At 45.2% G+C, this 25,335-nt stretch overlaps 1 protein-coding gene across 5 annotated transcripts in view; it reads right to left on the reverse strand.

Moving 5' to 3' along the window:
- The window catches only part of PFKFB1 (6-phosphofructo-2-kinase/fructose-2,6-biphosphatase 1), a 52,284-nt gene that overhangs the window by 9,528 nt on the left and 17,421 nt on the right, over positions 1–25,335 (reverse strand). For 2 of the 5 annotated variants that reach the window (XM_075849567.1, XM_075849566.1), the window contains exons 1-7: positions 19,938–20,204; positions 15,629–15,754; positions 7,942–8,038; positions 6,466–6,532; positions 5,763–5,837; positions 3,248–3,304; positions 3,036–3,157 (exon numbers count right to left, since the gene is read on the reverse strand). In XM_075849567.1, the coding sequence (XP_075705682.1) occupies positions 3,036–3,157; positions 3,248–3,304; positions 5,763–5,837; positions 6,466–6,532; positions 7,942–8,038; positions 15,629–15,754; positions 19,938–20,088 (695 nt within the window). In that variant the 5' untranslated portion in view covers positions 20,089–20,204. Of the gene's footprint in view, positions 1–3,035; positions 3,158–3,247; positions 3,305–5,762; positions 5,838–6,465; positions 6,533–7,941; positions 8,039–15,628; positions 15,755–15,840; positions 16,053–19,937; positions 20,205–25,335 lie in introns of those variants that run through there. The other 3 variants (XM_075849569.1, XM_075849568.1, XM_075849570.1) reach the window with 2 other exon arrangements.

The raw sequence follows: 25,335 nt of genomic DNA on the forward strand, positions 1-25,335 counted from the left end.
TCCCCTGGTAGACACGTGCTGGGACTATTGTTCCATCAAAGTCTGGACACAGATGCCTATGCTGTACTAATGTAGTGCACAGAGTTATTTGGTTGGGAGGGGAGATTGGGGGTTTTGTATGTTAAAAACCTTATCTACTTGAAAAATGTTCAATAAAAACATTACATTGGAAAAAAAGAAAAAAAAGTCTGCCCACTGATTGCCAGTAAAAAACCCCCCCCCCACAAAAAACACATCCGGCTGAATGATTAACCCCGGAAATCTACACAATGGCGCGGCATTCCATTAAAAGTTCATTTAAAATATAAGACTTTGGATATTAAGAGAAACAAGGTATCGGTATCTGAAATCGAATGTCATCAGAATAAAGCCGCCACTCGCTGCCCCTTTGTTCTAGTTGGGGTCTCAGAAGATGTTTTAGTAGGGATATAAGTGAGCGGACACCTCAGAAGACATAAGGTTGGGTGCCAAGTTTGTATTTTAATGCAGTTTCTTTTAAGCCAGAACAGGAGAGACGAAGCTGCCACCGGATGTTGGATTCACTGCTCTCCAGGAAAACGATGCCATCTTCTGCCATGCACACAGCAGAGACATGTACCGTGCCACACAGAGTCCATGTAGTTCTGAACTACGGAGCCATTTGCACCCTGTGTGCGGCCATATGGTGGGTATATACACCGTGATATTATGGAGAATACCTGAGTAAACCGTGTGATGGAGAGGGACACCATTTTTTGTTGGATAGACACAGAATTTGACAGAAAGCTTGTGCATGTCGCCTACTGAAGTAGAGTTTTACGGCTGGGTTCACACACAGCATAAATAGGCTATGAAACCAGCCTGGAAAGCTGCACAAAATCCACAACAAAATTGAGAGTTGCAATGTGTGAAATCTGTGGCAAAATCCACAATATATACGGCATACTTACACTTAAAAATCTACAGCAGGTCTAGAATCCGCTGTGGATTTTTTAGACCGAGTTTTGTAAAACCCCATTTACTTACATTGTGTTGTACTTGTTGCGCAATTTCAGTGTTTATCCACAAAAATATACAATGTGCGAGCCCGACCCCAATACAGCCACGAGCCCTGAAACCGTATAAAAGCCTTCCTTTCATATCTGTCATCATTACAAGGGGCTCAATCTATAGCTCAAATCAGAGAACAGACGTCAAAGGAGCAAAATCTGGAAATCAATTTTGGAGGAGATTTCCATTCATCTTCTACCACCTGACAGGTTATATTCCTAGGTCCCGAGTGGACGCTCCACTTCTGAGCCACAGCTATAGCACTAAAATAAATTTTTTGATGGCGAATGTGCGCGGCTACTGTTGAATGAACATCGCAGGTCATGCTGCAGACATGGTGGACAACAAGCTGTAGAACCGCAAGGCGAGAGGTTCCAGCCAGGGGGCATAGCTAAAGGCTCATGGGCCCTGGTGTAAGAATTCAGCTTGGGCCCCCCTTGCCACGCATACGGCCACCTGCCTTGCCCAACAGCCCCCCCAGTATACATCCCCCATAGCAGCCCCCACACAGTATAATGCCCCCCATAGCTGCCCCCATACAGTATAATGCTCACATAGCAGACCCCATACAGTATAATGCCCCTCATAAATTCCCCCATACAGTATAATGCCCCTATAGCAGCCCCCACACAGTATAATACCCCCATAAAGTATAATGCCTCCATAGCTGCCCCCCACAGTATAATGCCTCCATAGCTGCCCCCCACAGTATAATGCCTCCATAGCTGCCCCCCACAGTATAAAGCCCCCATAGCTACCCCCACACACAGTATAATGCCCCCCATAGCAGACCCCATACAGTATAATGCCCCTCATAAATTCCCCCACAGTATAATGCCCCCATACAGTATAATGCCCCCATAGCAGCCCCCACACAGTATAATGCCTCCATAGCTGCCCCACACAGTATAAAGCCCCCATAGCTGACACTATATCAGCCCCCCCCCCCCCCGACAGTATAATGCCCCCATACGGTATAATGCCCCTCATAGCTGCCATCATATCAGCCCCCCTCATATACAGCTTTTATACTAATGTGTCCATATGTCCATATGTGCATAATAGAAAAATAATAAAGTTGCTTACCTATCCCCGTTCCCATGACGTGTAGAGGAGGAGATCCTTCTCCTCCTTTGCCCTGTGTTATGAGTGACTCGGCGCAGACAGGCGCGATGATGTCACTAAATCGCACCTGTGTGCGCCAAGCCGCTAATAGCTCACGGCAGTGAATGCTGGAGGAAGGAGCCGTCAGCTCCTTGCTCCAGGATTAAATGCAACTGGATCTGCGTCCTGAGGACACAAATACAGTTGGAAGCAGGACCTTGGCGAGTGGTTCGCGACCCCCCCAGAGGTCTTCACACGACCCCCCCAGGGGGAGTGCGACCCACAGCTTGTAATGTATTTTGTCGTGCAGTTTGTGTTTGCGGTGGAGAGAGGAGAGGGGGGGCCTGTAATTTAAAACCCCTCTCTCCACCGCAAACACAAACCGTACAATACAATACAATACACATACATTACGGGCACCCTCTGCAGCTCACCTGCAGTCTTCCATGCTCTTCCGCATTGGCTCTTCCACAGTGGCTGGAACGCCCCCTCTCGTGACGTCACGGTCACATGGTACGCGGAGTGTACCATGTGACTGACGTCTAAACAAACCATGCCCGAAACCAGGAAGTGCCGGCATCACAGCACATACAGACTTTGTTTTAGCGCGCTGCGTGGCAATGGGGGCCCGCAGGGCCGCCCAGGCTTGTGGGCCCGGTCGCAAGTGCGACCGCTGCGACCCCTATAGCTACGCCCCTGGTTCCAGCTATCACAGCCAAAGACCTCCGCTAATAAAATTACTCAGCTATCCCAAGGTACAGTAGTCAAAGGTCAATCAAAGCGTCTTTCAGGGCAATAGTCAAAGTACCAACAGCTAGAACCCCCTTAATTTAGTTTGAGGTACCCCTTTCCTTAGTGTAAAGGAAAAAAAAAAAAAAAAAAGTGCCTCTTTACAGGTTTACCTATCCAAGTCGTCATGCAGTGGCTCATAATTCATCTGATAACATTCAATTCGCTTGAGGAAATCTTCCACCACCTTTTCCCGGTCACAGTCCTTGTAGTCCGGACTCGATAACTTCACTTGCTAGAAAAAAATTAATGAAATGATAAACGAAATATAACAATGGATCAGGTAGATCATCTCTGCCCGTATTCTAAACCCATGGGATCTTACAGTGATATTTTCAGCAATGATGTCCGGGTCATCGCACATGGATTCAATGAAGAAAACCTTAAGTGTGGAAAGACAAACAGAAGACGGTTCTTAATGAAGAGTACTGATCAGCGGTTCGATAAGGTGTCAGAGCAACATGCCAATATGCAATGGCCTAGGGCGACCAGTCAGCAGTCAGCTTTAGCCGACCATAGACAGACAAAAGATTGTTTGCGCCAGAAATTTTGATTGACGAGTAAGATGGCAGATTTCCATTGGCTGAATATGCATGTTAATTCTATGAAGGTGGGGGAATAGCTGAAAGGCACTTCTGGCACAACTCATGTTTGTCCACAGTCACCCAAGCTTCATAGGCTGCATAGTCCCTGCTCTCTCAAAATATTCAGAGAGATACCTCCAGGTGAAAATTTCCACTAGGGATCGGTTTCACCCATATTGACAATTTGAGATTTGATTTGGGATTATAAAATGAACTGCACTATAGGACGTTAACTCTTGAGTTGGGGTGCAGCATTGAATATAAAGGGGTATCCCGCAGGTTATTAGCTTTGTAGGGTTCTGCTATTTTCTTTATGAAAGCTGTCGCTGTACTCGGTGTATGGCCAGCCGAACATCAGAGTGCGGAGTCCACTCGGCGCACCTGACAATGTAATAATTACCCTCCCGGAAGCGGCTGCTTTGAAGCGAGATGCGCAGTATAAAACAACACATACAACCAGTTCAATACCCGTAACTATCCGAGCTGCAAAGAAGATTTTGCAATGCACCCAATTTATTTATACCCAGACGTGACAACAGTATCTATGAAGGAGTGATAAACAGATATTACATCACTGCTACAGCCAGATAGTCAGGATATAAACCTTGTAATCTAGTAGCGCCAGTAGTGGAATGTCTCATGAAGACAACCCCTGTTTATATTCTCTATTAGGGCATATGGGCATCAGAGATTCTGGTCTCCCCTTCAATGATCTGAATGGCTGCCATGTAATACGAAGTTTTCCCTGCAGCGGCCATAGAAAGAGAGAGAAAACTTTATACCGAGTTGAAGCCCTCCTTTTCCTTTGCTCCTACAACTTTACCTTTGTCAGGTATTCTAATCATGAATCAGAAAGATCAGGATGAACATAGCTATATGCACCACCTACACAGAGGAGTGGTTAAATCTACACCATAGTACATGGTATTCTGGGAGAACAAACACAAACGTGATGTCAGCTCACACTACCAACTTTTATTAGCTGCCACTACTGAAGATCCTTACACTGGAGCGCTGGCGTTTTCCTCGACTAAGGATTTAGTGTCTGTACACGGTCAAAAACATTTTTATTTTTGACTCCTTAAATTGTTTGTCTCAGGAAAGACATTGATAGGACATTGCTAGGCTCAACGTCCGATGTGTGGGAGACCAAATTTAGAGACCCCTGGAAACTTTGTATTCTATTGGCTCCACTTGGCTTTCTTTAGCGGAATTGTGGTTGGCCTATTATAGTCAATGCAGCCGCCCGGAAAAAAGCAAAGATAAAGTAGCACAGCATTATCCTACTGCCACTTTATTCAATTAGCAATTGCTGCGGTTGGACCCCCCACCAATCCTAGCAATATCTATCCTGGGACAACCCCTTTAATCCTGCAGAGCCACTATTTTGTTGATCAGGGAAAATTTTGACTTTTCCCACCAGAAACAGCGCTATGTCTGTCCACGGGCTGAATCTGGTATTGCAACTCATCCCAATTCACTTGAAAAATTATTATTTTTTTCATTGATCATCACCGAGTCAATCCAGCATGAAGACCATGCCAATCAAATTCCCATAGTGGTCAATGAAGCCTACCATGATTATTAAAAAAAAAAAAAAAGGGTTGTCCAGTATAGAAAACCTATTTTACCCTATTAGTAAATTCTAAATTAAATTGGCTTTCCAAAAGGGCGCCAAAAAATTGATGGGCTATCATGAGGATAGGCCACCAATATATGATCGTTTGGGGTCCGACTCTCGGCACCCCCGCCAATCAGCTGTTTTGAAAGGACCACAGCGTTTGTAAGAGCACTGCTTCCCCTTCAGTCCCAAAAAATTGATGGCCTACCCTCAGGAAAGGAAAAGGACAACCCCTTTAATAGAGGGGGGCCCATGGTCAGGATCCTCACCTCTTGGGCATAGAGGAGCGCAGTTACAAAGTGTTACTCGACCTTGTGGACCTGTCCTTATTACACAGACCTCACCTTGATTTTAATGTGCACTGTGTAATGTTTAATTTCTCCTGTGGTGGCGCTGTGTGGAAGTTGAGCACTTCCTAACAGGTTTCCCCATAGATTACAGCTGATCGCTCGGGTCCCTCAGCTTGTGGTCAAAAGACCCTTCTAACAAGTAGGGATTGTCCAAAGAATAGTACCCCTTAAAGGTAGATCAGATCTCATTTACTGCACAACTACAATGCCAGCATTATAAAATCGTGACAGACACCGGTGAAAACACCAGAACATACTGCACATGCCGCCCTTTGTAGACTGTACCTTGAAACCACGTTCCTTAGCGAACTGCAGGATTATAGACCTTCTCTCTCTTGTGGTGTTTGTGGCATCAAAGACCTAAAATAAAGAATTAAATCCTTTATAAATACATACCACAGTGAACTCTAGAAGTCTTGATATCTGCCAGCATCAGGGTTTATTACGAGCTGCAGTCCAGATGTGTAACCAGGAAAGTCACCCGTTCTTGTTATTTAAATGCTACGGTCTTACTTGGGCTTATCCTACAAGGAGATGTAGCAGAGGGGCACCATGTGAGGCTGGCAGACAATAACTATGTACAATGGCTCCTCATGGACATACGGCAAGGGAATAAACATACCAGAGGTTTTCAGCTATTGCTTTGGAAGCACTAGTCCATGAAAAGACATGGCAGCATGCCCAAGTGATGTTCCAGCTGGAAAAGCGATAAAACTCAGATGACGACCATTGACCTTTCTCACAGTATGGACTGTATTAGAGAGTTTTTCTAGATATTGCTATATTAATAAACTTAAACTATACGTAACCCACCCGTCCCTGGGCCACTAGTCTCTGCCAGTCCATGAAGACATCACGGGTCGCCCATAGTGGCATAACACTTGATTTTTCAGGTTTTAAAGAGGTTATCAGAGTTATCATGGTGCAGCCAGAGTTACATGACAAACACAGCTCTGCTACACCACATTTATTTTGTCAAATTACTTACAGCGACGTGTCCCTCTTCCCTCGTCAGATAAGTATGGACGTCCCTCAGGGCATTGAGTGCACACTGCCTGTAAAAGACCATGGACACTGCTTAGGTCATCAATGGCTCCCCATGAACTCCCAGGCACAGAATTTAGTGACGGTTTGGCTGTTAATGTTTAGTGGAAATCGATATATGACTGCAATCGCTCCTCGTTCTATGGAAAATCCTAATACATTATGCACCAGCGAAAATTGAATTTTTAATGCACCATTTTGATGCCAGGTAACAAAGGGTATTGATACCACGGTATATAAAGGGTTGTCCAGGACAGTCTTTTTTCCTCAGAAACAGCGCCACATCTGTCCATGGGCTGCATCATGTATTGCCTTGATGGACTTTACTGTTTTTCCCTACATTACATTTGGTGTAGGCTACACTATGAAAACCTTGTTCTGGCGATTTACATTCTAGGAAGACATTAAAACAGCAAGAAATGCAGGAAGATTTCAGCTCTGAAGCCATCGGAATTGTGAATGCAGCCATCCACTAGAATACAGGCTGTAAAGATAAAGCTAAGTAATGCAATTTATGCAACCGAGGCAAAGACAAACAGCAGAGAGCCCCTATGCAAGAAAAGTATATGGGCCCCTTGCTCCCTAATAGCCCATTATTGAGAATCCCTTTATGACATACAACCCACCAGTAATTGTGAGCCATGAAGCTTATTAGCTCAGTACCTTAAATTGAGGGGTAAGCCCCCTTACACCCTGGATCCCTGGGCAGCTGCACAGGTCACACATTCAGAGGTGCACATGTGGGGGTGGATGTTCTAGATGAGTGCTACATATGCTAATAAAATGTACGGGATGGCTCCCCGCTCTTCACTGATCCTTCTCTTTTTGAATACTACTTTAAGCCACATGATTTCTCACATCACTTCATATAGAAGGTGCAGTCACACCCACGTCCTAAAGCCCGGGGGAGTTTAAAACATCCCCGTCCTATATGAGAAAACCAATACTATAAATGATACATAATAGTTGGGGGCCCCACTTATAGATTATGCATTAGAGCCTGAGAGCTTCAAGGTACACCTCAGCTTGATAGATCAATGGGGACAATGGGAGGCAACACATAAAGACCACTTCCCCGGGCTGTAGGATATTAGAAAAACATGGCAGCTTTCTTTGATGGGGTTAATCTGTAGTACCAGACACAGCCTGTAGGTGTGAAGTGCTGTTTCTTAAAAGATAGCAACCATGTTATTTTAACCTTATATTACGCCAAAGAGCCCTGTCCAACGCTTCTGCAGCTAATGTGAACAACTCGATCAACATTTTCTGTTTGATTTACTATGCAGAAAATATTCCACAATTGCTTAAACTTCTGTAATGCATATATGTAATACTCCCTGTAAATGAGATCTCAACCACGCGAGTCTGCATGCAAGGTGAGAATATATAAACCCTACATCACACGATGGGCCACACTCACTTTCGGATTTTCATGGCTTCCTGGTTGTCAGAGCGGAAGAATTCATAGTTTTTATACGTCTGCACGGCTTCGCGGCGGTACTGTCCCACGTTAAATACTAAGAGAGAGAAAACAAGTCAGCACGGAGGAGACCTTGAGGCGCAGGTTACACTCTTATTTACAAAGCACGTCAGCAGATTCCTCAAAGAGCAAAGACCAATGAAGTAAAGGCCAAAAAATACCCAAAAAACCAGTCATAAGGAAGTGACCTCAGATATCAGATGTTATGTGACACTTTACTTATAAGCCTAGAGCCGAACTCCACTCAAAACCTGAAAATTCAGGTTCCAGTCAGACCGTAGTTCTCTCCAAGATCTCACATTTGTAGAAATGTGTGATGTGTCAGCAGTAACTTTTTCAGCAATCAGTAGCTTCTCTGTGGGATCGGACCCTTGTCAAAGTCGCCCCTCTTACACAGGCCAATCATCATGCAAACACGCGTTTATGTGAACATAAATAAAACAGCAAGACATTTTATCGTTGTCGGCAGCACATCTCTGTGTAAACCGGGAGACGCTGTGCCGACATGATAGAAATGTATGAGGATGAGCAATCGTATTAACAATCGCACGTCCCCAGCAAGATCTCCCTGTGAAAGGATCAACGAGCGGTCTCTGTGATCGGCGCTCATTTACACGGCCCTGTCTTGTAAGGCCTAGTTCACACGAGCGTTTTCGGCCCGTGATATACGGTCCGCATGTCGGCAGTATTTCCCCCGGACCGAACACAGTGCAGAGAGGAGTCCCTGCTAGCATCCCAGTTATGTACAATGCCAGGAGTCCCTGTGGAAAAACCGTGCTGTACTGTAATCATGTTATCGGCACGGGACAGTAGTTCCGCGGGGAGGCAGGGACACCTAGAGTCACACATAACTATGATGCCAGTAGCGTTCCTCTCTGCACGGTGTTCGGTCCGGGAAACGCGGCCAACATGCGGTCCGTATATCACGGACCGAACACGCTCGTGTGAATAAGGCCTAAGACCCTGTTTCACACAGTTTTGTAGAGGCAGAAAAAAATCTACCTCAGAATTCCTTCAGGAATTTTGATTTGCCTGCGATTTTTTTGCCAGTTTTCGCTGTGTATTTTTCCTGCGGCCATTGAAGCTGATGCAGGGACCGCAGGCAAAAAACAACGCGAAAAATGTTTGGAAACGAGCAACGCAGGTTTTTTTCTGCCTCCCGTTGATTTCAATGGGAGATCAAAGACGGAACCACGACAAGAAAGGACCCATGCCGCTTAAATCCCCTCCCCCTCCCCCGAGCGGATACAAGCCGCCCAGGAAAAAACATACGGCTCTGCCTCCCATTAAAACCAATGGGGGACGATTTCGGCTGTTTTTTGTTGACGATTGTCGCAGTTTACGCGTCCAAATTAGCGACAAAAAACTCTGTGATAAGGGCCTTACGCGTGCCCATTTTTCCTGCTTCCAACACATCAATCAACTTCAAGAACGGACTATTCACTTGCTGCCTAATATATCCCACCGCTTGTCAGGCGCCATTGTAACAAGATGATTATTGTTATTCACTTCACCAGTCAGTGGTTTTAATGTTATACACATATTACACAGGGTAATGTGCTCACGTGTGCCGTATGTATGCCCCAACGTGCCGTATGTATGCCCCAACAGAGAATATGGTCAGATACAAGGGATGGCACAGATTGCATCACAGGAAGTACCTGTGAAGCAAGTCAAAAGAGGGTGCCCCTCACTCTTTGTATGCCGCCATCAACGTTGAACATGGCATACAAAGCGTTAAAAACGACTGAGGTTTCTCTAGCCTCCACCGTTCGAGCGAAGCTGCGACTGACCGCCATTGGCCAGTTCCTGAACGCACAATAGCGGTCCCTGCGCAATCAACATATTATGGGATACGCGCGATAGACGTATTGTCCATAATGACAGCCAGTCACAAACCACTGTAGTGATGTCACCATTTAAGACTTGCCCAAAAACAGTCTATATCAGTCCCTCTCTCCTTGCCTTCGCCCATGTACAGCTCCCATTCACTATTCACTTTCCTCAGTCAACTTAACCCATCTCATCCCACTGCCCAACATAAAAAACGCTCTCATAAATCACAGAACCATCTGCTGTCTCTCTCCATTCTCCTGCTACTTGCTGCAGGGGACATCTCTCCCAACCCTGGTCCTCCCTCTTCTTCTGCCAAGCTCAACCACTTACCTGCCACACATAGAAACCCTGCAAATCTTCTTGCCATTCCTTGTGTGTCTTCTCCTGTCTCTTTTAACTGTGCTCCCTGGAACTCTCGGTGCATGTGCAACAAGCTCACCTTTATTCATGACTTATTCCTTTCTAACTCTCTCAACCTTCTGGCTCTTACAGAAACATGGCTACACCTGTCTGACACTTCTTCCCCTGCTGCTCTATCTTATGGTGGTCTCCAGTTCTCTCATGCCCCCAGACCTGAGAACAGGCAGGGTGGAGGAGTAGGTATACTTCTTTCCCCACACTGCACTTTCCAGGTCATTCCCCCAGTCCCCTCACTCACATTTCCCTCTTTTGAAGTCCACACCCTCAGACTCTTTCACCCTTTTCCCCTCAGAGTGGCAGTTGTCTACCGCCCACCGGGCTCACCCCGCCAATTCCTGGATCATTTTGCTGCCTGGCTTCCACAGTTTCTATCCTCTGAAACACCCACTCTCATCATGGGTGACTTCAACATCCCCATTGATAACCCAATCTCCTCATCTGCCTCCCAGTTTCTATCTTTAACCTCGTCCCTAGGTTTGTCACAACTTACTAACTCTCCTACACATGAAGACGGCCATTCGCTTGACCTGGTCTTCTTCCAGCTCTGCTCAGTTTCTGACTTTATTAACTCTCCTCTCCCGCTCTCTGACCACAATCTTCTCTGCTTTACTATCAAATATTCTCTGCCTCCTCAGGTCATCCCTACGTATCATACACACAGAAATCTACATGCCATTAACACTGTGAAACTCATAGACAGTCTACAGTCCTCATTGTCCCCTATCTCTTCCCTCTCCTGTCCCAATCTGGCTGCCAAACTTTATAATAACACTCTCAAAAATGCATTGGATGAAGCAGCCCCCCCTACACTCCGAACCACCCGACAAAGACGACGACAACCCTGGCACACGCCTCAATCCCGCTTTCTTCACCGGTGCTTGAGATGTGCCGAACGACTGTGGAGAAAATCGCATTTGGATGCAGATTTCCTCCATTACAAATTTATGCTCAAAACTTACAACTCTGCCCTTCACCGCGCCAAACAAGTCTACTTCACTTCTCTCATCTCCACACTATCTAATAATCCAAAACGCCTCTTAGATACTTTTCACTCCCTCCTTAGTCCTGAAGTGCAGACGCCGATCACAGATCTCAGTGCTGAAGACCTGGCCAATTATTTTAAAGTTAAAATTGACAACATCCGGCATGATATTATCTCCAAGTCCCCTAGTAACATCGATCCCCTTCCCCCCCGCACTCCCTCTTCTTCACTCTCAGCATTTGACCCAATAACTGAAGATCCCCTTCCCCCCCACACTCCCTCTTCTTCACTCTCAGCATTTGACCCAATAACTGAAGAAGAAGTCTCGAGGCTCCTCTCTTCTTCTCGTCCTACTACCTGCCCTAGTGATCCTGTCCCCTCACACCTCCTCCAGTCCCTCTCCCCTCACACCTCCTCCAGTCCCTCTCCCCTCACACCTCCTCCGGTCTCTCTCCCCGGCTGTCACTGGTCACCTGACTAAAATATTTAACCTCTCTCTTTCCTCTGGTATCTTTCCCTCCGCTTTTAAACATGCCATTATAAACCCATTATTGAAAAAACCAACACTTGACCCATCCAGCGCTGCCAACTACCGACCAGTCTCTAATCTGCCCTTCATCTCCAAACTCCTGGAACGCTTGGTCTACTCTCTCCTTATCCGCTATCTCTCTGCTAACTCCATTCTTGACCCCTTACAATCTGGTTTCCGCACTCTACACTCCACAGAAACTGCCCTTACTAAAGTCTCAAATGATCTCTTGGCGGCTAAATCGGATGGTAAATCCTCTCTCCTGATTCTTTTGGATCTCTCTGCAGCCTTTGACACTGTAGACCACAAACTCCTACTTAACATGCTCCACTCTATTGGCCTCAAGGACGCGGCTCTCTCTTGGTTTTCCTCCTATCTCTCTGACCGCTCATTCAGTGTGTCATTTGCTGGTTCCACTTCTTCTCCTCTTCCCCTTGATATCGGGGTTCCTCAGGGATCAGTCCTAGGTCCGCTGCTCTTTTCTCTCTACACAGCTCCTGTTGGACAAACCATCAGCAGATTTGGCTTCCAGTACCATCTCTACGCTGATGACACCCAATTATATACCTCTTCCCGTGACATCACCCCTGCTCTAATACAGAACACCAGTGATTGTCTGTCCGCTGTCTCTAACATCATGTCCTCTCTCTATCTGAAACTGAATCTTTCTAAAACTGAGCTCCTTGTGTTCCCACCATCTACTAACCTCCCTAAACCTGATGTCTCCATCTCTGTGTGTGGCACTATCATAACTCCTAAGCAGCACGCCCGCTGTCTTGGGGTTATGTTTGACTCAGATCTTTCCTTTACTCCTCACATACAATCACTTTCACGCTCCTGTCATTTTCACCTCAAAAACATCTCCAGAATCCGCTCTTTTCTTACGGAGGAAACTGCCAAAACTCTCATTGTCGCTCTGATTCACTCTCGTCTTGACTACTGTAACTCATTACTAGTCGGTCTTCCCCTCACTAAACTCTCCCCTCTCCAATCTATCCTCAATGCAGCAGCCAGGCTCATCTTTATGACCAACCGCTACACCAACGCCTCTAATCTGTGCCAGTCACTGCACTGGTTGCCCATCCCCTTCCGAATAAAATTCAAACTTATTACTCTCACCCACAAAGCTCTCCACAGTGCTGCACCTCCTTACATCTCCTCCCTCATCTCTGTCTACCACCCTACTCGGGCTCTGCGTTCTGCCAACGACCTTAGATTAAAATCCTCCATAATCCGAACCTCCCACTCCCGTCTCCAGGATTTCTCTCGTGCTGCACCCGTCCTCTGGAATGTGCTGCCCCAGACAATCAGATTAATTCCCAATATCCTCAGTTTTAAACGTGCCCTGAAAACACATCTATTTAGACAGGCCTATAACATTCCCTAATCTGACTCCTTTCCATGGCCCTCCATTTAGATTAGTCATCAGAATAAGATTCCCTCACACTCCTTCTCTTCATGTCCGTCATACACGGATACTGGCTGGTGACCGGCTCATGCAGCTTTATGTTACCACCGCATGTGTATAAAAATGGCCGGACCATTGTACAGAACAAACACTGTTACACTTTGTGTCTCCCTTATGTCCTCATAGATTGTAAGCTCTTGCGAGCAGGGTCCTCACTCCCCAGGTTTGAATTGTAAATGAACTTTGTCACTGTGTAATGTCTGATATTGTTTGTTTCATGTTCCCTCTAAATTGTAAAGTGCTGCGTAATATGTTGGCGCTATATAAATAAAGATTATTATTATTATTATGGTTGTCACTGCAGTCTGATTGGCCGGCCCACTAACACAAGCCAACTTTCTAATACTTTAGGTGGAATTTATTAAACGTTCTACGCCAGTAAAAACTGGTGCGCAAAAAAATGGGGACTTTTGGTACGCCGCTTACAATACTTTTCCAAAAAGTGGGGTGGAGTCACCCGTGGCCCAACAAATTTGGTATAGTTTATGCTGGAAAGTGGCATACATTATTGTGCAAATCTTCTCTAGTTCATAGCTGGAGTAGATTTGGACAAACGAATGGCCAGAGATGCACCTAATTTATTAGAAGGCATGCGCCACTTTAAACAGCGTTGTAGTAAGATGCGCTTATTTTTTCGAGTAAGACTGGCATGTGAAATGCCAGTCTAATTAGATTTTTTATTTGCAAGATCTGTTGGATGTCAGTGAACAGGAAGAGTCTTGTTCACATCAAGAGGCAGTAAACAATACTTCTAAGGGTATGTTCACACGCACTAATTACGGACGTAATTCGGGCGTTTTTGTCCCGAATTACGTCCGAAAAATGCGCCTCAATAGCATTGACAAACATCTTCCCATTGAAAGCAATGGGCTGACGTTTGTCTGTTCACACGAGGCGTATATTTACGCGCCGCTGTCAAATGACGGCGCGTAAATAGACGCCCGCGTCAAAGAAGTGACCTTCACTTCTTGGGGCGTAATTGGAGGCGTTATTCATTGACTCCAATGAAAAGCAGCGCCAATTACGTCCGTAATGGACGCGGCGTTCAAGCGCCTGCACATGCCGTTACGGCTGAAATTACGGGGATGTTTCCTCCTGAAAACATTCCTGTAATTTCAGCCGTTACGGACGCTGTCGTGTGAACATACCCTAAGGCTTCGTTCACATCTGCATTAAAGGCTCACTTAGGAGCCTCTGTCGCAGAATCGGTCAAAAAAAACTTGTACATTTTTTTTTCGGGTAAAATGACGGACACCATGACGGAAACCGATGGAACCTAATTAAGTCAATGGGTTCCGTCGAGCATCATTGGTGTCCGTCATGCAATGGATCCGGCTCTTCCGGAGCAAAACACTGGAAAAACTGAACGCAGGTGTGAACCCAGCCTTATTGCGGAGAGTCTGCTAGCATTGTATCCAGTCTAGGCAATTCGCTAAAACATTTTATCTACATTGATAGATTGTAACAAGGTATCACACAGATATCAGATTTGTGCTGCTGGTGTACTCAAAGCCCACAGGTGATGGATACAATTGTATGTAATGCTCAGCTATGAGAAGTGTTTAGTTTGTACAAGTTTTCAGTCTTTAGATATAAACAAGAATGATTCCAATCACTGACAGCAAACAGACCTAGAACATGGAAAGTAATTGAGCCAGAAAAGTATAGTAGAAAGTTACATAAATTCTAAAATGTTTGCCATCTTGCCCTAGGAGGTCAGATATATAGCGAAAAGCGTAGTAATGAAGTATCACTGATCCATTGCAGTGTTGGAGGACTGGAATGAACATCACTCTGTAGACCATAGACATGAGAGGCTTGTCTGTGCTAGACTATTATTATCCAAGATTGTTGAACGTGAAGTCCCTTCATACACTAGACAGACCATGGACAGGTAAAATATTCAGGGATTTGCAGATTTAATTTATATTGGTCGGCGATCTTCACCTGGCGGACCTACGGAGATTAGGCCTTTAATGCTTTATTCTCTCTGAAACAAGTTTACATTGCTATTCTTCCACACATAGCAGCTGAATAAAGGGTCCTCCTTCATCACCCCCATGGTTGTCTTTTCATGGGGGCCCTGCAATTTCATTTTCAAACAAAACCCCTTTAAAATGGAACACTCCAGGCAAAACGTATACATCTTGTTATGACTGCGCAGGGCCTGAGGGGGCGGAGCATGACACAGATTGTCTTTGTTCTTATATATTCTCCGCCCCCTTAGCCTCTGAACAGGCATAAGAATATAAGTTTTGCCTGGAGTGTTCCTTTAACCTTGTCCATACGCTTGGGAACCAAATATCGGATAGGTTTTGGACTGTGAAAAGAATAGGGGAGAGTTATGAATGACATACAAGAGTGCGGCTCCGGGGCTGGGATAGTCTCTTACCTTTTGTTGGGGTTCCAATCCAGTTGAGGTAGCGAGTGAGTTTCTTGGAGATATACGTTTTTCCTCGGGCAGGGAGCCCCACCATAATGATCATCGTGGGGGAGTTTGTGAACTGAGGTACAGATGCTGCAAAATAAGGAAGCAAAGAATTAATTGTGATAAACCAAAATCTTTCCACTCAATCTTACCTCCATTACACGCACTAGCCCTACTTTTCTTGGGGAAGTTGCTCAACCAAGGTTCTCAAGAATGATGAATTCTGCAGTAGACGTAGGTGACATGGACAGCTCCTTACAGCCGACTCAAAAGATGCACAATGTGGGGGCAGGCAAAAGAAAGACCGATTAGGAAAAAAATAGGGTCTTTTTTTTTTCTCTCCAGAAACAGTGACACTTTTGTCCATGGGCTGTGTCAGTTATTACAGCCCAGCCCCAGTCACTTGAATGGGAATGAGCTGAAATATCGGACACAGTCCATGGACAAGAGTAGCGCCGTTTCTGGAGAAAAAAAAAAAAAAGAAGTAGACTCTTCTAATCCCAGACGAGCCCTGATTTGCACACTATTTGTGTAGGAGTGTTCCCTGGAACGGGGGAAAAAACAGTCCAACCCTTCCCAGTGTAGAAATCCCCCAACTAATTCCATGGTTGCAGATATGTAAATTTCTCTTCAGCTTAAGGCTTTTGTACAACTCAGAGAATTTGATTTTCTGCACGACGCTGAACATAGTGACCATGGGCTCCATGCCATGTGCCAATCTGCCACTCTAGTGAATAGGGATGGGATTCTTGTAAATGCCAGCCAGGGAGTTTTTATTCATTTTTGCAGCAGTAACATTAGAGGACACTTTGGCATCTCCAACTGGGCAGTGTGCCCAACAACACAGCTATGGCAGCTTTAAGAGTCTGTGGTAGAAGTATTAAATATAACTGTAGGTCAATCGACACATACAGAGATGAAAAAAAAAATGGCAGCCCCCAAAGAGAAGTAAAAATTAGAACGTGACAACACTAACAAATAAAATCTTTGTTTATATTTTATTAAAAGCAATATAATAAAAAACAACAACAAAACATGACACCTTCCCTTTAAGCATATAGGTGGGACTTTTATGGGGCCTCTGTGGCAGACTCCCTGCAATGGGGGCACAGGTGTTGTATAAACTTAGAGGCCAATAAAAAAAAAAAAAAATTGGATCTCTAAATATTGGAGAACTGGGTATTTGCATAATGACTGATGGGCATAGTCATAGCCAGGCTTTCCTTCATCCGGGGCAAAGGTTCAGTTCGCTGCCCTAGCCCTGTATCGAAAACACCTTGGCAAAGGAAAAGTCACTTGTTGGCACCCCCTCCCCCGTACACAGGTCCCGGTAACCCCCTCCTGGCTACAACCGACCGGGCTTGTTAACGCTGCAGTACAGAGTTGATCATTTACAGCACCAGATGCCCTTGATAACATCTCAGCTAAGAAGGGGCCCAGGGGAAATTGACAATCTGGCCCTCCCCAGGGTACAATACAGGTCGTTGAACATATGAGAAGAATGAAATGTTCTTACACAAACATCCTTTTGTAAGGGAAATCTGACACATACTCTATTCCTATATAACTGCATAAGTAGGCAGAACTTCCATTCTGGAATCTAGGAAAGCTGGGTCTCAAGCCCTGCCAGCACCATGGACAGAGAACAGGAGGGAATCCTCTTTGCGCTATGTAGGAGTGATCTGTATTCATACTTTATGGCCATCATAAACGGTGTTGACTTTGTAGTACGGAATATAGTGAGCGAGTACAACGCTGGACAGGGAGCGGAGAAACGCCTGTGACCCCTCAAGTCTCTTAACCCCATCAGGCACGAAGACCTGGGTGACCACCTATATGTTCCATCATTACAATCTTCACCGCTTTGGTCACCCAGCTTTCCAAGACTACTAAAAAGAAAATCTGGCCAGGTATGCAGCATCTCTTCTGCCCATATCACCTGCCATTCAAGACCCTGGGTAACAACCACAGCAGTAGCGGTAATGGCAACCATTTTGGTTTTAACACAATTTTCCCAAATCAGACAGAGAAATAAAAAAATAGGACGTAGCTGAAAAGACAAGAATCACTTAAAGAGGCTCTGTCACCAGATTTTGCAACCCCTATCTGCTATTGCAGCAGATAGGCGCTGCAATGTAGATTACAGTAACGTTTTTATTTTTTAAAAATGAGCATTTTTGGCCAAGTTATGCCCATTTTTGTATTTATGCAAATGAGGCTTGCAAAAGTCCAAGTGGGTGTGTTTAAAAGTAAAAGTACAACTGGGCGTGTATTATGTGCGTACATCGGGGCGTTTTTACTACTTTTACTAGCTGGGCGTTCTGACGAGAAGTATCATCCACTTCTCTTCAGAACGCCCAGCTTCTGGCAGTGCAGACACAGCGTGTTCTCGAGAGATCACGCTGTGACGTCACTTCCTTCCCCAGGTCCTGCATCGTGTCGGCCACATCGGCACCAGAGGCTACAGTTGATTCTGCAGCAGCATCAGCGTTTGCAGGTAAGTAGCTACATCGACTTACCTGCAAACGCCGATGCTGCTGCAGAATCAACTGTAGCCTCTGTGCCGATGTGTCCTCGCTCATCCGACACGATGCAGGACCTGGGGCAGGAAGTGACGTCATAGCGTGATCTCTCGAGAACACGCTGTGTGTCTGCACTGCCAGAAGCTGGGCGTTCTGAAGAGAAGTGGATGATGCTGATTCGTCAGAACGCCCAGCTAGTAAAAGTAGTAAAAACGCCCCGATGTACGCACATAATACACGCCCACTTGGACTTTTGCAAGCCTCATTTACATAAATACAAAAATGGTCATAACTTGGCCAAAAATGCTCGTTTTTTTTAAATAAAAACGTTACTGTAATCTACATTGCAGCGCCGATCTGCTGCAATAGCAGATAGGGGTTGCAAAATCTGGTGACAGAGCCTCTTTAAGACGTCTAACACCTAGAGAAATAAAAAAAATAAAAAAAAAAACAATAAAAAAAAAATATTGAGCATGTGTCTAATGTTTAATAAAGTCCGGCCAGATCTAAATTAAGTACAGAATCACAAGACTGAGCCAAGATAAAACGGTTACCAGACTTCTTACATTTAACTTTATACGGTAAAGTACGTTTAATCTGGATTATCAGATTTTCTGAATTATCGGATCATAGAAATGTATATAAAACTCGAGTGTAAGGATAGAGAAGCCGTTCTTCATGAACTATGTGCATTTTCCATCTTCATTACCCAATAAGTAATTTATAGTCCCCATAATTGTGGTGTAACCATGCACAGAAGTCCTGTACAAAGATGCTCTGTCTCTTTAATGACGTGGAGGCTCACTACAGTCCATTCACCAGAAATAGCCTTTATTGACTAGAGCCGGCCATATACAAGCGGAAGTGATCAATAATTGTAGACTGTAAGTAGCAATTGTGCATAAAATGACAAACAATATATCTGGAACAAGCCACACAAACTGGGAAGTCACTTCAGAGGGTCGGTGGAGATGGAGGGTATCAATGTAAATGGCGGTTCAGAGGAGCAACGGAGGGGCACATAGCGTGGCAACTTCTGCAGACACATACAGATTCAGAAATGGTTTTCACCGCTGACATAGCACCACTGCATGTAACCTCCTTTAAAGTAAACCTCCGCCATTAGTCCCAGACATCATTTAGGTATGAGAGAAGAAAGCAAGCGTGGGGTCCATTACCTGAAAACCCCTCCGATCACTAAAATGAGGGGCCCCAAACCAATCCTTTGAACACAGTGCCCAAGGTCAACCAAACTGAATGAGTTTGTGTCATTATAGATGTGGAAACCAATATCCCTCTAATAATCCCACGGTGTGTCAGGATAAAAGATATGTACGCGTGGATATTATATAGAAGTGCTACCAAAATGGAACTGAAATACATGTCACTATACGCATTTACCCTCAGGTGATGGGCCAGGTAGCGCCCCCCACGGGTCAATTGACCCCTATGGGTTTTTGTTTGTCCATTGTTGGCATTAAAATATTTGCTACATATAATAGAAATACTTAAGCAATCGCAGAAAGTCTAAATTATACAACAATCGACCCAATCTTGGTTTGATACGGAAAGGGAAACGGATAAAATATACACCCTTTAAAGCCCAGCTTATTTGCATAGTTGCTCACAGCTTTGTTTTGCAACAGTGTCTTACTCACAAACAAGTCTGACAGATAAAGCGGTTTACTACTTCAGTGCCTCCCCCCTCAGATCCCTGTACTCCAGTATGTGCTATGGGTGAATGCACTCACATCCTCTCCTCTGCTGCAGCCTCTCACTCTGGTGGGGGATCCATATTTTCTGCAGCCTTGTCTGCTTCAGCTCCCTCAGCATGTCAGCCATCTGCTGCTTCTGCGTCTTCAGCGCCAGTGCAGAATCTGGGTCTGTGTCCTGGGTATGCATGGTAAAAGATGACCTGTGGGCTGGCACCTGATACAGTCGTGCCCAGTGTGTGGGTCACCTCGTGTACCTTATCTGTATGAGGAGAGAGCCAGCTGTGTAGACAGAACAGTCACTCCCACCCTCCCTCCTCCTGAACTAGAAACACTGCCAGAATGGGAGTCACCCAGCGCCAACCAAGAGGAAGACTGCAAATAGAAATGTGCACACAATGCCCGACTCCTCCCCACCATTCACAAAGTCAATGGATTGCAAGCTCCGAAGAACAGTAACAATGTCCTAAGTATGGAAGAAATGTATTATATTTAAACCTGAGCGGTCAAGGACTGAAGTGGTTAATCTCTCCTGTGTACAACAGATTGGAGACGTGTAATTACTTGGTTTACAGACTAATCTGGGTCACTTCAAGAGGTTTAGCCCCAAAATGCAATGAACCGATTAAACTCTGGACATTATAGATTTAGAAAGATATAAAAATCAGCGCCTAACCCCGTTTAGATTTACGTCTTAACCTAAAATAACCAGAACATCTAAAAAAATAACATTTTAATGATCACATTCAGGAAACCGACTCACAGCTTTGCAAGGAAAACAAAAGCATAACGGGGTGCCCATTAATGTCTATGGATGCCCGTGCTGTCCATTAGATTCCAAGAGTCATAGAAGCGATTTGTCAAAGCTCAAACCCTGTTCTGTATAACTATAAGGGATGAGGAGGTAGCAGTCATGCCCATGGTAGGGTATTAGTACTATAAACAGGTTATTGTGGGCCCTGGTACAGCTTTAGAATTGGGGTCCAGGAGTCCGCAAGTTATGCCCCTGTTAAAGACACAACAGTCATGATGGTTAACATAAAAGACAGGAATTTAGAACATGGTCATTATGTCTCTGAATGGTATAAAAACCGAGCCGTGACAAAGGGTAGCTAAAGTAGGCACCGGTCTAGCGCGCAGTGATCGCTCAGGCATAGTTGTCAACATTCGCGGAATGAATGAAAAAGAGGAAATCTCCCGGACGAGACAGCAAATCTTCCGGGTGCCATTTATACTCTCCTTTCCCAGTTGCTGCACTCCTCTTCACTCTCGGGCACCGCCACAAACGTCCTGATGCTGTCCCTAGCGTCAGGACATTTCTGGGCGCTGCTACAAAAAGGGAGGACTGCAGGAACGGGGAGAGGAGAGTATCCGTATGTCTGGGGTCTGTTAGGGGGGAGTCTAGTCTAGGGTCTATTTATTTAGGGGGTCTGGTGTCATAGGCACTACTTCAAATACTTACTGATACAAGGGCCGGTTCAAACACCAGTCCCCCGCAGAATGCAGAGAAGCCACAATGCTACATAGAGGGAGATCGCTCAGGTGCAATATACTGATGAACAGATACTCTCACACCTACTATTTAGGAGGGGGGTGGCTGCTTAGTATCATTGCACACAGATAAGGCCTCCATCATTTCTGCGTTCGCCATTCCGTTCTGCTCCATCAGAGGAGCAGAATAAGGAAATAACTGGTGGCTGATCGTACCAATTGACTGTCACAGGTTTCGTCAGGGTGTCTACGTTTATCCGGAAACAATAGTGCAGTATGCCGTACCATGGTTTCTGAAGCTTTCGGCCGGCTCTTGGACAAGGGCCTCTAATGAAGCCTCCAACGCAGAAGGCTTCTATAAGGGGGGGGGGGGGGGGGGGGTGTAAAAAAAATAAATAATAATAATTCCCCTACATATTACTCCTCTTAGGCTTTGTGCACATCTGCGTCCGGGCTCCGTTCATGGGTTCCGTCTGAGCTTTCCATCAGGGGAACCCATGAGCGGAACGCTGACTGAAATCAACGGTGATGCAAACGGAAACCTATGGTTTCCATTTGTTTCAATGGTGACGGATCCGATGCAAATGGTTTCCGATGTGAAAGGGTTCTGTTGTTTTGATGGAATCAATACCATAGTCGACTGAGCTATTCATTCCGTCAAAACAACGGAACCTTTAAAACAACAGTGACATACGGAAACTATTTGCACCAGATAAGTCCCCATTGAAATCAATGGCGATGCAAACAAAAACCTATGGTTTCCGCTTGGATTCCGTTCATAGGTTCCCCTGACAGAAAGCTATGATCGAACCCACGAACAGAGTCCCGACGCAGATGTGAACGAAGCCTTATTCCCCGCTTTCCATTGCACGACAACAAGGACTTTATTCAGCCTGACGTATGATAAGATCTTATTGGAGGTCTTGTAAAGTACAATCACATGGCCTGTGACCTGCAGGAATTTACTTTCAGCTCAGTCAGCATGTTGTTTGTGGTCATATCCTGTATCCAGAACCTCCAGAGTAAATGTAATACTTTCCTACACGGAGTCATGTGTAAGCAGGTTATGTACAGTCAGCCCTCCCATACACATTACACTCCATTAGGCGCCTCTGTCAGAGATCCAGCAGAGATTACCGGAAACAATAGCGCAGCATGCTGCACTAGTGTTTCCGGTAAAACCACGGTACCCCCCGATGGAATCCATTAAAGTCAATTGGTTCCGTCAGCCGCCGGTGGTGTCCATGGTGCAACGGAACGGTCGCATCAGGTATTCCCTTTTTCTGCTCCTCTGATGGAGCCGAACAGAATGGCCCAATGCAGATGTGAACAGGGCCTAAGCGGTTAATAGGGGGAGGGGGATGTCTGTGATATACACAGGATCTAGTCAAAGGGGAGGGGGTTGACAGCCATGGATATGCAAGTGTGCATGAACATATACATTTGCTACAACAGCACAAACCATGAAGCTACACAGCAAACCTAGAAATGTGTATAAATAATACGGACACTGGTCAAGGCAAACACAGGATTTTTAAAACAGGGTTTCCAAGGGCAGTGGTGCCCACGACAGGTGGCAAAATGCCTCCTCTTTACTCGCAATTACAGTTTATTACATAGTGAGAAGGTATCCCCTTCCCCACATCTGACACACTGTTACGGCGCGATCAAGAAATGCTTCCCACAAATCGCCTCACCGCTAGGGCTCTGTGATAGTTCGGGCTCACGCCATTACCAACAAGTGTTAGCTGATGCCTTCCATACAATAAGTTACAAAGCCCCGCTTCCCTTTATACAACCATCCAGTTAAAATCATAGGTCAACATTTTCTGATTGAAGGGCCACATTGTCAGAATATACCAGTCAAAGGCTGAAATAAAACTTAAAGGGGCGCTCCCATCTTAGACATTTTTTATTCTATTAAAAGAAGACTCCTACTCTTCAGTATTCTAGAGGGGAGGGGACGAGATGGCCACACACCGCTACTACACAGTAACAGAGTAACAGAGCCAGCCAAAGTGCACCATTAGTACTTAGAAGCCACTGCTACCTTGCTACGCAGCGCTCCTCTTCTTTCTGGCATGAAAGATACATGTGGGCAGCCCCTAGAGGGCGTTCTCACGTATATCTTCCAAGACAGGCACTGAACAGATTATCTACGATCAGTGCAGTGGAGAAAACAGAGGTTGCTTAAAGAGGCTCTGTCACCACATTATAAGTGGCCTATCTTGTACATGATGTGATCGGCGCTGTAATGTAGATTACAGCAGTGTTTTTTTATTTAGAAAAATGATAATTTTTGACTGAGTTATGACCTATATTAGCTTTATGCTAAGGAGTTTCTCAATGGACAACTGGGGGTGTTTTACTTTAGACCAAGTGGGCTTTGTGCAGAGAAGTGTATGACGCTGACCAATCAGCGACCAATCAGCGTCATACACTTCTCTCCATTCATTTACACTGCACTAGCGATATAGCTATATCTGTATGTGCAGCCACATACACAAACACTAACATTACTTCAGGATTCTGGATACACATGATGTCCTGGCTGGAGGTAATGTATATTCATTGTCAGGACACTGCAGTAACGTTAGTGTTTGTGTATGAGGCTGCAGATAGCGATATAACTATATCGCTAGTGCAGTGTAAATGAATGGAGAGAAGTGTATGACGCTGATTGGTCACTGATTGGTCAGCGTCACACAGACTTGGGAGTCCTGGAATGCGGATGTTTTCTCTTGGTTTGGTCGCATTAACATTTCTAAAAATGAACATCTTTCCCAGGTTTCTATACCTTTTTCAGACTATACCAATCCATATCCCTGCCCCATTTTGGCTTTCCCTACGACGTCTTTTTCGAGACTTCGTTTGGTCTGGTAAACACTCTTGCCTACAGTGGGACGTTCTTACTAGATCCAAAATCAGAGGTGGACTGGGCCTTCCAGATTATAAGAAATATTGCTAAGCTTCTGTCCACTCCCGAATACCGGACTTCTTCTATGGACACACGCACAAACTTTGTATAAAGATTGCACATACTATTTGCAACAAAGCTCTATTCACACTCCTATGGTCCAGATGCCTAGCTGACCTCTCCTTAAAATTAATGTCCTATAGTACATATAAGGGTGTGTTCACATAGCCTATTTTCAGACGTAAATCGGGCATTTTACGCCTTGATTTACGCCTGAAAAGACGGCTCCATTAGGCCTGCAAACATCTGCCCATTGCTTGCAATGGGTTGTACGATGTTCTGTTTAGACGAGATGTAATTTTACGCGTCGCTGTTAAAAGACGGCGCGTAAAAAGACACCCGCGTCAAAGAAGTGCATGTTACTTCTTTGGACGTTTTTGGAGCCGTTTTTTCATGGACTCCATTGGAAAAACAGCTTCAATTAAGTCCGTAATGGACGCCGTGAAAAACACGAGTACCTGCAAAAACATCTGAAATTCAGGAGCTGTTTTCGCCCGAAAACAGCTCCGTAATTTCAGACGTTATTTGTTAAGACGTGTGAACATACCCGAACACTCTTATAACTTAAAAATATACACGCCAGGCCGATAGTTTGCTGGATTTGAATGGCCCTATGCTCCCAGTGGCTGATTTCTGGTAATTGTTTTCTGGGAAAGAAAATTTACCCCTTTGCATTTCACACACGTTCTGTCAGGCAACTCCCTAGCCTCCCTACAGTCTCTGCTCCCGGAGGATCGAGGCATGGCAATGGCCCTCTACGACTATACTCAACTTAAACATTTTTATCTCTCTGTAAAACCACGCAGACAGCTCCATAGGGCGCTTTTGGATTTCGAACAATTGTGTCTGGCATCGTCCCCTCCCTCCCACTCTGTATACATGTTATATAACCTCCTACTGACAAATTCTACTGATAGGCTCCCCTCCTTTTGTAAGGCTTGGGAAAAGGAATTGGGGCAATCTTTTGAG

The sequence above is a fragment of the Rhinoderma darwinii genome, unplaced genomic scaffold (genome assembly GCF_050947455.1).
Source record: "Rhinoderma darwinii isolate aRhiDar2 unplaced genomic scaffold, aRhiDar2.hap1 Scaffold_977, whole genome shotgun sequence".
In the NCBI taxonomy this organism is placed as follows: domain Eukaryota; kingdom Metazoa; phylum Chordata; class Amphibia; order Anura; family Rhinodermatidae; genus Rhinoderma; species Rhinoderma darwinii.